The sequence below is a fragment of the Urocampus carinirostris genome, chromosome 3, assembly GCF_059441175.1.
Source record: "Urocampus carinirostris isolate Australia breed hairy pipefish chromosome 3, RoL_Ucar_1.0, whole genome shotgun sequence".
Lineage (NCBI taxonomy): Eukaryota > Metazoa > Chordata > Actinopteri > Syngnathiformes > Syngnathidae > Urocampus > Urocampus carinirostris.
Window position 1 is genome coordinate 48090682 of NC_142351.1, and position 14186 is coordinate 48104867.

Here is a 14186-nt window from a genome sequence, read left to right on the forward strand (position 1 = left end):
GTCACCTGGGAGCTCTGAAAGCAGGAAGTGGCGGTCAAAGATCAAATATGCGATACAAATATTTCCACCCAGCAGTGGACGCAATTGAAAACTCCGGAGGTGTTTCTTTGTTGACGACAGTTTGGAGTTTTGGAATTTAACTTAGCGAAGGTAAGACTGCTTTTGTTTTCTCTTTTGCGTGTCACCTCGCCAGAAACTATTGGAATGTGAGGTAGACATTTTTTTCCACCCGTATCTGTCTGGCAAAGATAAGAACTGCGTCCGTGGTTTGACATCTACACTCCTAAATATAAAACTGTAGATAGAAACAAACTAGAGGAGATTTCGCATGTGGTGTGAACTCATTTAAATATATCTATTGTTTTACATATAGTACGCTTTAAACGTGAACGATGGGGTTTGAGCGTGTGGCTAAAGATTTTGCACTGCGATAAATACTGCAGTCAAAAATGAAATGGAGGGGAAAACAACAGAAGAACATTTCTGCTGTGATATTCCCACTCTTGGCTATGATTGTTCATGCCATTTAAATGTGAATTCATGTTATCATTGGTTACCAAATCCCAACCATTTACAAATTTCAAACAAACTTTGGGGCCAAAATTCCCAAAGGCATTGCCATGCCAGTTATAAGAATGTGTGCACACTTGAGCAGCAGCCTTACTTTAGTTGTTTATGCCCCTTGAAAATGTCTGTTTTATATCATACTGGTAACGTCTGAGTTGAAAAAACTTTTGGGGGTGCACAGCACTCCCCATTTGCATGTGTGTTTGAGCAATCGGGTTGCTCTGCATTTTTGTCAAACCCTCATTTCTTTTCCTATATTGACACAAGAGCATTCGTTAAAATGACTCTTGTGGACGATCTAAGAATTTTAAATAAGATTTGGTCACTAGTTTGGACCGTGCCATGTAAGAAAACACTCATTATTGACTGGTCAACATAAATATATACTAAAGGTTATGCTTCTGGGAGCAAAGAAAATGATCACAGTGTCGTTGCTGAAACCACAACCTCCTGACATAAAACAACGGAGAGACAAATTAAAGCAAATGTACATTATGGAGAAAATCATGCAAGATTTCAACTGAAACTAGATCAATTCGAGAAAAGATGGAAGCTTATCACGCAATTTTTACTTGATGTCTAAACACCTCACTTTTTTCTTTTTTCTTTTTTTTAACATTTTTTGTTGTTGTTTCTTTTGTTATTTATTATGGGTATGTCAATTGTATATATTTTTGTTTGTGTTGCTGTATGATGGAGGAATCAAACCTCTGTCAACATCTCATCTCATTAGCCGTACCGCTTATCCTCATTAAGGCTGCGGGGGGGCTGGAGCCCATCCCAGCCATCTCCAGGCAGTGGGCCAGGGGGCACCCTGAACTGGTTGCCAGCCAATCGCAGGGCACACTGGGACAGACGACTCACTCGCCCATTCACACCTAGGGGCAATTTTGACCGGCCAATTCACCTGAAATGTATGTCTTTGGAATGTGGGAGGAAACCGGAGTGCCCGGAGGAAACCCACGCAAGCACGGGGAGAACATACAAACTCTGCACAGGAAGTCCGGTAGCTGGATTCGAACCCACGCAGGAGGTTCCCAAGACCTTAGAACTGTGCCGCACATGCGCTAACCACTGCGCCGCCGTGCTGCCCCACCTCTGTCAACATGTGTGTGAGAAATTAAAAGTTATAAAAAAAAATAAAAATAAAACACTCATTCATTGTTTTCCAGAACAAGAACTGGTGCTGGTATTTTTTTCTATTCTGATGGCATTTAATCAATGGGTTGTACTGGACAAATCTGAAACTGTTGAGAATTGAGAAGATCAGGACAACTTTTAAATGCCAATGTTTAGAAATTAAACACACTTCAATGTGTTAAAAACAGAATCTCTCATTTCACATTTTCAACTTGAGTTTGCAATGCTGTTTTTTGGTTATAGAAGGTTTTTTTGGGGGGGTCTCAGCACCCGGAATTCTCATAGTTTTGGAGTGCATTTACCATGGTTTTCCTTTACAAAAAAAAAACCTGTCAAATTAATATCTTCATTTATACTTTGATATGTTTTTATTCCCTTAGAAATGACTTTTATAGGATTTTACATAGCTTTGCCAGCATTCCTCTTTTAACATGGTGAAAGTCTGGTGAAAGGTATCGTGTTTCATTCCGTTTTTTGTGTGCAGAGTGTGGCCTTATTTGTTTGTCCCAAATGGTACTACGTGTGTTCTATGGGAAAATATCATATCCCCATTATAAGTCGCCATTGGAATTTGCGGGCCACCCAGCCTTGTGATTCTCATGTGCTCCCTGTCACTGATTTTGCTTGTAACATGAACGTCTGTTCGTGTAAGTTCCCTAAACATTGCCGCCAACAAATGATTACGATCGCTGCCCTATTTACGAACGAGATAGATTCCAGACGATCTTTCGGAAGTTGAATTTGTTCGTAAGTTGTTCCAGTGCTATATTTTGTATGGAATTTATGTTTAAGGCTTGTATGAGTAACCTGTATTGTTTTGTGCTAAAAAAATAAAAATAAATAAAATTTCATGAAATAATATGTTCGATAAAAATAGGTTTAACTTACTTTTGGAAAATGAGCTACAACAGTTAGGTGACTTCCTCCTCCATTGTAAAAAAAAAAGTGGCCGAAAAAAGCGATCCAACCATTTTCTTAACAGCATCAGGCTTTCTTTTTCCACTTACATTTCAAATAAAACGGCTCGCCTCATCTTTACACTTTACACCAACCATATTGAATGGATGCACGAGATATTAAACAATAAATATGTCAAAGTTCTCAGCGCGCTGGAGATACAGTATAGAATGTTTACAACATCCCAAAAACAAATGTTTCACTTTTTGCCACTTTTTGTAAGTCGAAAAGTCGTAAGTAAGGGAATGTCTGTATTTTGATAATTGATTAATCTGTCAATTATTTGACCGATTCATTAGATAAAATATGATTTTTTTTTTCCAAACCCTGGATTCACAAACGTTTTCCCCCCATTAACAATACAGAATTTATTAATTATTTAATATTCATTTACTGATTGAGCAAATAATTTAAGCTAAATTGTTCATTATTCTGTGGAGGCACACCGGCCGAGTGGTTAGCGTGTCCACGGCACAGTTCTGAGGTCATCGGATCAAATCCGGTTACCAGCTTTCCTGTGCGTGGTTTGCATGTTCTTCCTGTGCTTGCGTGGGTTTCCTCTGGGCAATCAGGTTTCCTCCCACTTTCCAAAAACATGCATTTCAGGTGAATTGGCCGGTCCAACTTGTCCCTAGGTGTGAATGAACGAGCGAATTGTCTGTCCCTGTGTGCCCTGCGACTGGCTGGCAACCAGTTCGGGGTGTCCCCTGCCCACTGCCCGTAGATGGCTGGGATGGGCTCCAGCACCCCCGCGACCTTACTGAGGATAAGCGGTGCAGATGATGGATGGATGTTAATTTTTCTAAATTACAGGAATACATTTTCAATTCTCAACAAATGCATGTTTTTTCAAAAAAGTTATTTACACTTTAGATTGGTCTTAAATTGGTCAATAATGATTATAAAAAAAAATCCATAGTAATGATATATATCTAAAAATTTAAAAAAAATTTAATTTCTTAACTTTGAATTTACCAAATTGTGAGCTAAGATTTTGTTCAGACATCAGAAAAACGTCAAGTCTTCTATAATAGAAGACAAGTTGCTCAACATGCAATGTTAGAAACTGAAATCCAAAAGGTATGGAATTGATTGAATATTTAAATTATACACGTATAACTTCGTTGTGAAACAATCGTTTTTTTACCTTTTAGCTGAAACGTGTTTTTTTTTCCCCCCCGCAGAGTCCTCCAATGTTGTAGGTACTGACAAGGGCAAGGTGAAAGAGGCAGAACGCCATGTCTCACACTCGGTCAGACGGTGGAGCGGGTGACCAGGTGCCTTTAATCCTAGAAAACCACTTTTCCACAGAACTCCACATATCTGAACCCGGGGATGAATGCTACCGGCAGCAAAACTCCCCCACTGTTGTGTCTGACTTGCACGAAACCCACAAGGATGAAATGGAGAGGCTGGTCGTGCCTCAGCAAGTTATTTTGAGTACTCAAAGTGCAGCAGCGCTCAAGCTTGGCACCCAGCAGATCATCCCCAAAAATCTAGCCATGGCTAGCAGGCCCAAAAACCGCCACCACACCACTGTGGTGACCTTCCCTGTGGGACTGGAGAATTTTAGTCACGGGGCCCGCATCCGGCACTCTGCTCAAGGGCCCGATGTAAGCTGGGAGGACTACGACAGCGATGGAGATGGCTTTGCTCTGCGGAGGAACCGTAGAAACAAGTCCTACAGGGCAGCGGTGACCAGTTTGGACATTGAGGCCATGGCGAGGGGAAAAGGTGCAATGAACACGCTCAAACCTGTGAGAGAAGGCAGGGAATCCAGTCCCGGGGCATCACGCAGCCCTGGGAGGAAGGTAAGGTTCGAGCTTGTCCAAATAGTAACGTTGGTTCAATTTAATTTTTCAGCTAGAAGATCTTAGTACACGGTATGTAGCCCGGGTTGCTGGGCCAAGTTTGGATTCGGCTGCTTGGAGGGGTCGGAGCTGCAGTACCCAATTTGGCTGCCAGGGGGTGTTAGAGACCCCGTGAAAGCAGTCCACACTCAAGCAGATGTTTATTGAATTCGTTTGTATTAATTGTGGGTGCCTAGACCAGTGATTTTCAACCATTGTGCCGCAACACACGAGTGTGCCGTGAGCGATAGTCACGTGTGCCATGAGAAATGATCCAATGTCACTTTTTAAAATTTAAAATTTTGTAAAACATTTATGAATCATTTTCTGCAAATATGTTATCCTCAAGTGTCTATGCTGTAAAAACTGGGGGTATTATAAATTATATTGTAATTAAACATACTGTTCAGTGTCATTTTCTAACATTTTTGGTTAGTGGTGTGCTGCAAAATTTTTCCAAATGAAAAAAAAAACCAAGCCCTGGCTCCAAAAAAGGTTGAAAAACGCTGGCCTAGACACTCACAGGGGCCTAAAGTAGAGCTGGACCTTTTCACAGCTTGATTAAGAAAGATCCAATGGGGTGTCACCATGTTGTTGTGCCATACAAGGTACTGAACAGGGGTTGGCAACCCAAAAATGTTGAAAGACCCCCAACCGGGCAACAAAATATCTAGATAAAAGTTTTAAAAAAAAAACTGCTGGAAGGTACAATTTAGCCCCAAGAACCTCATAAGGAACCAACATAGATATCTCAAAAATAGGTCGCTGATGTTGATGCAGTGTGACTACTGACTATACTTCGATTATTTAAAAAAAAATCAAAGAGTATGTCCACTTTTAAACTATTTGTTGATACAACTGAAGTGGTAATTGTTTTTATTTTATGTATTATGTTGGGCCCTCTGGCGGTAAAAAAAAGGAATCACTCAAAAAAATCCATCCATAATCTATAGCTATCATGTAAACATTTTTAAAAATACTCCTATTGTTAAAATGGTATATTTATTTTACATGAGCCTCAAATAGAGGGAGCTCACATGATTGTCTGCCATCTTGCTGTTACGGTTCCTAAAAAAACAACCTTATGCTCACGTGCTGCAGAAATCTGACAAGCCTGGGCAAGTAGATGAGAAGTAAAAGTGCACTATGGTCACTTTGAGTCTTTTGTTTGTATTCTTCCTTTTGCTTTTTAGAACTCATTTTTGGTGGCACTACGCGATGTAATGAAATCTAGTGGTTAAATATTACAGTGGCAAGTGTTCTGTTCCTGGTCAGTTATTTTTGTAGCCAAATGGAAATGCTTCAACTTTACAAAACTGTTTGGCGTTCTCAGCCTCAGTCATGCTCTCTGTTAGTCATAGCGATGATGCAGTGTCTCCACAACTGTTCTGATCTTCCACATTAGGATCCTTTTTGAGGAAGTTCTCATTTAGCTTCCACTGAAGTGTGTTAAAGATGCACAAAACGAATGAAAATGTTAAGTCATATATCAGTGTATAGTGAGGTGAAAAAGATTACAGGTAAATTTCCATACCTGGGCCGTAAAACGTTCTGTTTTTGTGATTTCAGCGAACCCTTGGCCGAAAAAGGAATCGCAACCAGCGTGGATCGTTCAAAGATGGTATGAATGAGTCGCTCGTTGCATGTGATCAATTGCTTGTAAAGGTGGTGGAAGTCACATGAAGCCATAAGGTTGAAATTCTGGAGGCCGACATCGCAACAGTTTACAGCTCTCTTTCGAAAGAATGGCCTGAACTCGGAGCACACTCTGGAAACTGAAGGTGCCATTGTTGAGGGCCGTTTATCGAATTGGAACATCCTGCAACCTCAGCTACTCGGTTGCTCGTCGCAGTGTGTTGACCACAAGAAAATGCTGATCATTTATTCTGTATTCTAAACTAACGAACAACGTGTTCTACTTGCAGAGGTTTCCCCGTTGCATTTCTCTCTGTATTTGATGATACAGTGACCGTGTTGACACTCAGAATCTTAAAATGTTAAATTTGTGGGTTTGCCCCCCAGCCACGCCGCGCCTCTACCAGGAGATCCGAGAACGGGGCCTGCACCCCACCAACCAGGACGAGCTGCTGGATGACTTTGTGGTGGTGGAAGCTCCAGTGGAGGATCCGAGCATTGTGGTGAAGAGCTACAGGCCGGCGCAGCTCACCTGGAGCCAGCTTCCACAGGTGAGCACTGGCCTGCCGCTGCGCCAGTGATGTCATGTGCTATTCTTTGATTATATAAATCTCTCATGTCAATATATAAATAGGCTGTTATGATAAAGGAAGGAAAGAGGGGATTACATATATGAGTTGAACCATTTATGTTTGAGTGACACCTGACGTGTGTACGCCTTAATGGAATTCTTATCCCTGCTTCTTGAAGGTGAAGGAAACCGGCATACTGAACATGATCTCACCTCAAGAGAGAAAGAGACAAGAGGTCAGTATGCCAATATCCGATAGTTGCCATTTGTGTATAAGAAGTAACTATTACTGTAATCTTTGTCATTAATATCAACGTAAACAATATTTACAAGGAGATTAGACATAGCACTCCAGGATAAACAATAACAATAGGATAACAATAATAAAGACTTAAAAGCAAAAACGCTAGATAAAAATAATGTCAGGATAATTAGGCAAAAATGTGTATAAAGTAGTGCTTGGAGACTGGCCTAGGTTTAAAGTGCACAATACACAATAATGGACTGAAAATGGTGCAATAATGTTTAGCAGCAACAATGCGGCACCGAGCTGCATTGAAAGAAAAAAATTGCCTTATTTCTTGACTGTACTGTATTTCTTCGTGTAAACATTTAATTTTCACCCAAAATAAATCTCAAAGTCTGGGTGGGCATTATACAGAGGTTGTAGTATATCACCGTAAGTGAGAAATTATTGATCAGTCGGCTAATACCGCTGACCTTATTTCCATGCGACCGTAATCGAACCCGCATAACGGCAGTGAGAGAGTTGAGTCCTAACCATTAGGCCACTAGGATTGTCGATGACAAAGGAAAAGTCACTATATTCTATCTCCTCATCACGTTTTACTCCTGGTTCCACGTTGTAAATGGGCATTATGGGAAAGTGTTCAGCCATATGAACAATGTCCAACAAGCTACTGTGAGAAAAAATAGTGAGATGGTGAAATAAAATCTTACGCCCATGTCATTTAGATCCCTAGTAGTATAGTTACTCCACAGTGGATATGGGCCAACTAGTATTATCGCTGCTGAGCCTTCCTGACCACAACCCTGGTGTTGGCAAACCAAGAGAGGTTTTTGGAGATGTGCACGCCCAGAAATGAGGTACAACATTGACTGTAATTTGATGACCATGGGGCGCACCATGTTAAAAGGCGCAGTCAGTTTCTGTAACTGGTTCTATTTCTGTATTTATCACATTAACAGGGTGCACTGCATAATAGGGCGCTGATGCCTTTTGTTGCAGCCGCTGCTGTTATGCCTGAATCTGACCCCCTTACACGTGTATTATGCTTCTAAGCGCTGCGGTGTTAGTGACATTTGCATATGTCTTATATAGACGCCAATGGCTTTTTTGTTTTAATGTATCAATTGATCAATTAATGAAAATGGCAGAAAACTGAAGGCAAGTAGTCAAATAACCTACATGCAGAAACAACAGAGTGAAATTTGTGATAGTTGATTTGAAATCTTAGTTTGTTCATAGCCGACGTCGCGGAGTGAAGTTACTGTAAATCTAATCCACACCTGAAAGTATGTAGTTTCGGGGAGATGTTGATGCTTGGTCCATTTACAACAAATTGCTATCAAGTGTAAAGAAGGCAATGATTTCTTTGTTTAACCTCAGGCATTATAGCTGAGAGTAATCCTAATTGATAAAAACGCGTACTCCATGAGAGCTTAACCTCAGAAGTAGTATGTCAAGTCACAAATATTTGAATAACCCTCAATTACAAAGTCTCATGAGGTAATCCCCCTTCCAGGATGACCAAGCTGCAATGGATGTTGCACGAGAAGTAACGAACGCATGAATTTTGATCCAAGCATCAGATCAGAACAGCATCGGCCAGATCTTTGCAATCCTAGGCAATTCTAGTAATTCTGAAACTGAAACTAATGATTTGAATCAAAGATGACTCCTAAATTGTTGACTTAGTCATTTGGGATGATTTTATTAAGGTTCCAAGCAGTTTTTGAGAATAAGTCACGACATTGAGCTGGACCAATAATCAGCATCTCTGTTTCTTGGGGGGTTAACATGTAAAAAATGTACGCACCTCCATGTTTTTAGCTTAGTAAGGCAGGCTTCTAGATTTCCAAAATTTAACAGACCAGTTTCCTCAATTGACACATACAGTCGAGTGTCAGCTGCATAGCAATGGATATATCATATTTGCGGAAAATATCGCTAAGCGGAAGCGTATCAATCCTAGAAAAAAAGAGTACTGAGCCCTGTGATACACCGCAGGTAACACCAAGCCTCAGAGGTCGTATCTAACACTAAACCATTAGAGGACGGTTCCTGATCTCCCGATCCACGCTCCACAGTGTCAAAATCAAACGTGCGTGTGACTAAACTCCAGCTAATCTAAAAAAGTCAAAATATTGACAATATGCATGTTACGTAATCTATATAGTAAATCATTTGTTTTCTTTTGTTACTGCTTTTGTTTGTGTCAATAGCGAAGGTCCGGCTCCTCCCTGTGTAAAGCCACACCCAACCAGATTGTCAGCTATGCGGCTATTTGCCAATTTTATGCCTAAAGTCTCCCTTTGGGTCTTTACTGTGTCGCTTTAACGTGATGTAGGTTCCCATGGCAATGCCTTTTTTCTGCCTTTGGCCAAAATGTTTGTACAGTATTTGCTTTTAGGCTTCTGGGTATCTGCATAAATCAGTGTGATCTCACGTGGGTGATAGTATTTCAGTCAAAACTACTTGTTTACTCTTTTGACAGGCAATCTTTGAAATTATCACATCAGAACACTCGTACCTGCACAGCCTGGGCATCTTGGTGCGCCATTTTAAGGAGAGTGACGCTCTGAGGAAGACCATGACGGCCACGGAACACCATCATCTCTTCTCTAACATTTCGGTCATCCACCAAGTCAGCCAACGGTGGGAATGATGCGCAACCGTGCTCCTACACTCATGTGCAATTTAAATTCTTTCTTTCATGTATTGCTATGTGGTTTTATTTTGGGAAAAACTCAAAATACCTTTCTTCCCCTTCAACCCTTCAGCACGGGTTAAGTATCCTGTAGGCCCCATCCACGTGTTTCAACATGTTTGGCAAACAGGTTTGGTGGGCTCCCTCCTATGCATGGTATTTTGGGACTTAAAAGGGATAATATGTTGTGTTATAGAACTAGTAAGAAATCACGAGAAAGAACAGAAACATTTGTTGTTGTTTTTTTTAGTCATTTTAAAGGAAGTGTGATACAAGGTTAAAATGATTCAGATTTGTTTCATTGTGTTGTGTCCCTTCTTTCTCGTATGCATGGTTGTCACTTGACAATTTGTTTTCATTTTAAATCGGCAATATTCAAAAGTGCGGATTTAAGTCCTGCACTAAGTGTTTACTGTACTTGTAAGGAATATACTCACAGTGCTTTGCAGAAAATAATAATATATTTTCCATTTATGGTATTCCTTTATATTACAAAACAGCCATATACAGTTTATGCTGTTAGCCCAGAGCCATATGGATTTATTTTGGGGGTGGAGGTCCCTACTTATTCTATCTAGCTAGCTAGCTAGCTATCTAGTTATCTATCCACCTACCCACCTACCTTTGCCATATCCCTCGAGAGGGGTGACCGGCAGCAAGACACCACATACAAAAATCAAGAAAATTAAAGAAAATTTTAAAAATCCTTTCACAACACCTATCCAACTTATTTTAACTTTTGGTAAAATAAAATTGGTCGCTGTCCGATTTAATTGAAGGTACTGCCTGGAATTTGAAACTTATCTCCTCTCTGCCGCCATCTCCTGGCTTAAAGTCATGATCGCATCCTTGGTCAGCTCAATCTTCAGGAAGATGCATATCTTACACACACACGAATAAAATCTTCATTTTCATATTTTTGCAGGGTTTGGGTTGGCGTTTGGACTGTATTTGAAACAATCTTTTTCTTGCCCTTACTATTTTTATGCTACACTAACAAAAACTGTGATTACATAAAGGCAATCAACATCTCCGCTCACCCCTTCTTCCCCCTTTCCTTCTTCCGAATGTGTTGCTAAAAGGAGGTAAAAGCAGATAGGGACGGTGGAAAAATATTCAAAGGCTCTTTAAACTTAGTTGGGCATTGTTAACACATACTTAATAGAAAAAAGATTCTACTTACAAAATTTTAAGGACATCTAAAAAAAAAAGCAGCCATTTGATAAGTGGACTCATTTATTTATGCCCTAATGATAAAAGAAGTCTCTTTTTTACAATACTTAAACTTTCATCAAAATATTTTGGTCAGCTGTTTTTTAGTCCATTTTAATAATTACATTTTTTTACTGGTGAACAAAAGAAAAAATGAGGAAACTAATCAGTTTTAGGTCTTCATTGACTTGAAAAGCGCTGTATAAAAGCAGACCATTTACCATTTACTATTTTTCTGCTTTGACTTGTGAGGAAAAAAATGGACATACAATTAATTCCAGCAAACATAATACAAAGTTGGCTTGGGGACCAGCAGAAGGTGTATCCTGGTTCTTGTCTGATAAGCAGTACAGATGATAAATGGAAGGCAGAAAATCACGAGCAAATCTTTGACGTCCATTTTTTGTTGTGCATACCGTATATACTACCCCCAATCTCTAGAGAGGCACACGTCATGAGCTAATAGTTCGAAAGCTATTCAATTGTATTTAATTAGCTTTTTAACACATTAAACATTCAATGCATGTGTTTTAGATTTATTACGTTGTGGGGATGGGGACAAAAAATGCCTTTTTATCAGTACAGCTCAATCCCAACAAGTATTTGTGCTGGTATAGTGATACCAATCAGTCAGTGCAAAAGCAACTATCATTCTAAATCCCCTGTTTATTTATTTATCTTACTGCAGCTTTTTCGAGGATCTTGAGAGGCGCCACTACGACAACCCGGTTATCCGGGACATCAGTGACATAGTTCAGAACCACGCCACCCACCACTTTGAACCCTACATCGTCTACTGTTCCAACGAGACCTTCCAGCAGAGGACGCTGCAGAAGCTCCTGTTGGTGGACCTCCAAAATCGTCTACCTTGGGTAAACCTTGACCTCTGAGCGTCTTTCTCTGTCGTCTTTTAGGAGCAGTAATGTCGCATTTAAGGACACGTTGAAACAGATCGAAGGGAGCAACGACTGCGGAGGTCTCCCAATGATCTCGTTTCTTATCCTTCCGATGCAGCGGGTTACGAGACTGCCACTTCTGCTTGATGTTAGTTTTACCTCGATTTTCCCCAAATCTGCGCATAAATAATCATGATGTCATCACTGGCGGATTTCCCCTCGCAGACAATTTGCCAGAAGACCCCTGACAAAACTGCGGAGTACTTTGCTGCCGTCTGGGCGCTCCACGCCATCAGCAAGGTAAAAGAAAGCCGACGCGGCATCTCGACAGGAACGTTCTGATTGGTTGCCTTGTCATTACACAATTCCTCAGCTGGTCAGCAGCTGCAACGATGGCGCGCGGCGGATGGAGAGGACGGAGCAGATGTACACTATTCAAAAACAGATGGAGTTTGGCAAAATCAAGGTTGGGCTTGTCTTTTTTTGGCATGGAGGTTCTTCTAGACTAAATTAAACAGGGTTGGATTAAGGCACAAGCTCTTCGATTTTACTCCTTACTCTAGCATAGCACGTTCACGATTAGGCTGAGAAAGTCCGAGTCCTCCGCAAAGCTTAGAGCAGGGATTTCCAATCTTTTTCAAGAGAGCTATTTTTAGTTACTAATTAGTGCAAAGGGCACCAATTTCTAAAATACTAATTTGTCATCCTATTAATATGTTGTGACTATGTTATTACTAGGTTCTTTATTGGAAGAAGGGTTAACAGACTCAACCACTGAAGAAGAACTATTTTACTTTGCAAACTAAACACAACATTTTACTGTTGTAACTGGTTCAATGTTACTGTTTTGAAGTGAGAGAAATTTAAAGAAAATTGCAAAAAAAAGAACAGCCTAAAGTGATGATGTCCTAAGCACAAAGTATGTTCCTAATTCCGACATGAATCATTCCTTTGCCCTGACAAAGGAAGTCTAAGGTAGAAGAGAAAGACAAAACAAAGTGATGGGATTGAGCCAAACTAGAAAAGGGTTTGTGTCCACTGCAATAAATGTTAATGTTTTTGTTAGGGGTTTTTGTTTTGTTTTTTTTAAACATTCCAGTATGCATTTAAAAACATGCAGTGTTACATTAAGATCAGTGAGAGGGAAAAAAAAGTATAATTTTGGTATGTGTTAAATCAACACTTGTGAGTGTGGTCCCATATATATATTCCTTCAGTCTTAGGAGTGACGCTGATATTTTGCAATGCATGCAAAAATCTTCAGAACTCGTTCATTTAAAAAATCCACAAGGCACTGAGACGTGTGAATCAAGCTTTTTAAAGGCAAGGGAACGCTAACTATTTTTATTAAATGGTATAGTATAACTATCAATATTCATATATCATTATGTTAATCATAAGTTATGTGGTAAACATCACAGTAATTCCTTGCTATATTTCAGTTTCGCTACCTCGTGGGTTTTCATCGTGCATTGTCTTCTGCATTCTGATTGCCTCACAGTCACTTACTCCCACCGTTTACCCGAGCTTCCTTGAATTTCTTCTCTTTGACATTCAGAGCACTGGGCAGAATCACGCCCGCGGTCCCATGCAATCCTTAGTTTTAACTAAACACTTGGTCCGCTCCAGTTCTAAGCCAGCTGCTGAGAGCTGATGGGACGGCGCAACTGGGGAGATTTGAGGCAAGGGCCTTGCACGTGTCGCCACAGACACATTACATTTACTCCCTGTAAAAAAAACAAAAGTTTCTGCTTTGCAGACTTTGCCTATCACGGGTTCTTTTTAGCCATCCACCCAGCCCCCACCCAGAGTGAAATACTGTGCAAAATTGCAGCATACTCTGCTAACTTTGCTAACCCTGGCAGCCGTTTCCACTGGTGTCTTCGTCACGCTGGCTGAAGAAACGGGGAGAGCTGGCCATGGGCGCCGAAGAGCTCAGCATCTGGAGAGCCTTTAGCAACCGAAGCAACTACCTGTTTCTCTTCAATGATGTACTCATTGTCACCAAAAAGAAGAGGTCAGTCGCCATTTTGTGGCAAGCACATATTTAAGCTTCTTGGATTCATGGAAGTATGTACTGTAAATTCTGGACTACAGAGTGCAACTGATTAAAAGCCATATGCTCGATTTAAGAACCAAAAATAATTTGCTCTTTGTACAAGGCAGACAGGATTTAAACAGCCATAAAAAGGAATCAGTTCATGTCTATTTCTTACATCTTAAGCCCAGCGCACACCAAGTGCTAACTACGTAGGGAATATGGCGCCAACACCAATTGTGTTTGGATGAGGAAACCATTCTAGATGACAATTACAAAGGCGAGCACATATTTACTTACTGCGAAAATTCAGATGAGAGCTGTGTTCCATAAAAATTGAGCCCTATATTTTGAGAAGACCGAGCCAGG

The 14186-nt window shown here is 40.5% G+C and overlaps 1 protein-coding gene across 1 annotated transcript in view; it reads left to right on the forward strand.

The window, feature by feature from the left end:
- arhgef16 (Rho guanine nucleotide exchange factor 16) overlaps positions 1-14186 on the forward strand; it is a 25254-nt gene continuing 11068 nt past the window's right edge. Inside the window, exons 1-11 of the mRNA XM_088332127.1 lie at positions 1-150; positions 3849-4475; positions 6084-6135; positions 6537-6700; positions 6900-6956; positions 9459-9619; positions 11572-11724; positions 11798-11927; positions 12005-12079; positions 12153-12245; positions 13645-13796. Coding sequence (XP_088188253.1) covers positions 3903-4475; positions 6084-6135; positions 6537-6700; positions 6900-6956; positions 9459-9619; positions 11572-11724; positions 11798-11927; positions 12005-12079; positions 12153-12245; positions 13645-13796 — 1610 coding nt within the window. The 5' untranslated portion in view covers positions 1-150; positions 3849-3902. The remainder of the gene's footprint in view (positions 151-3848; positions 4476-6083; positions 6136-6536; positions 6701-6899; positions 6957-9458; positions 9620-11571; positions 11725-11797; positions 11928-12004; positions 12080-12152; positions 12246-13644; positions 13797-14186) is intronic.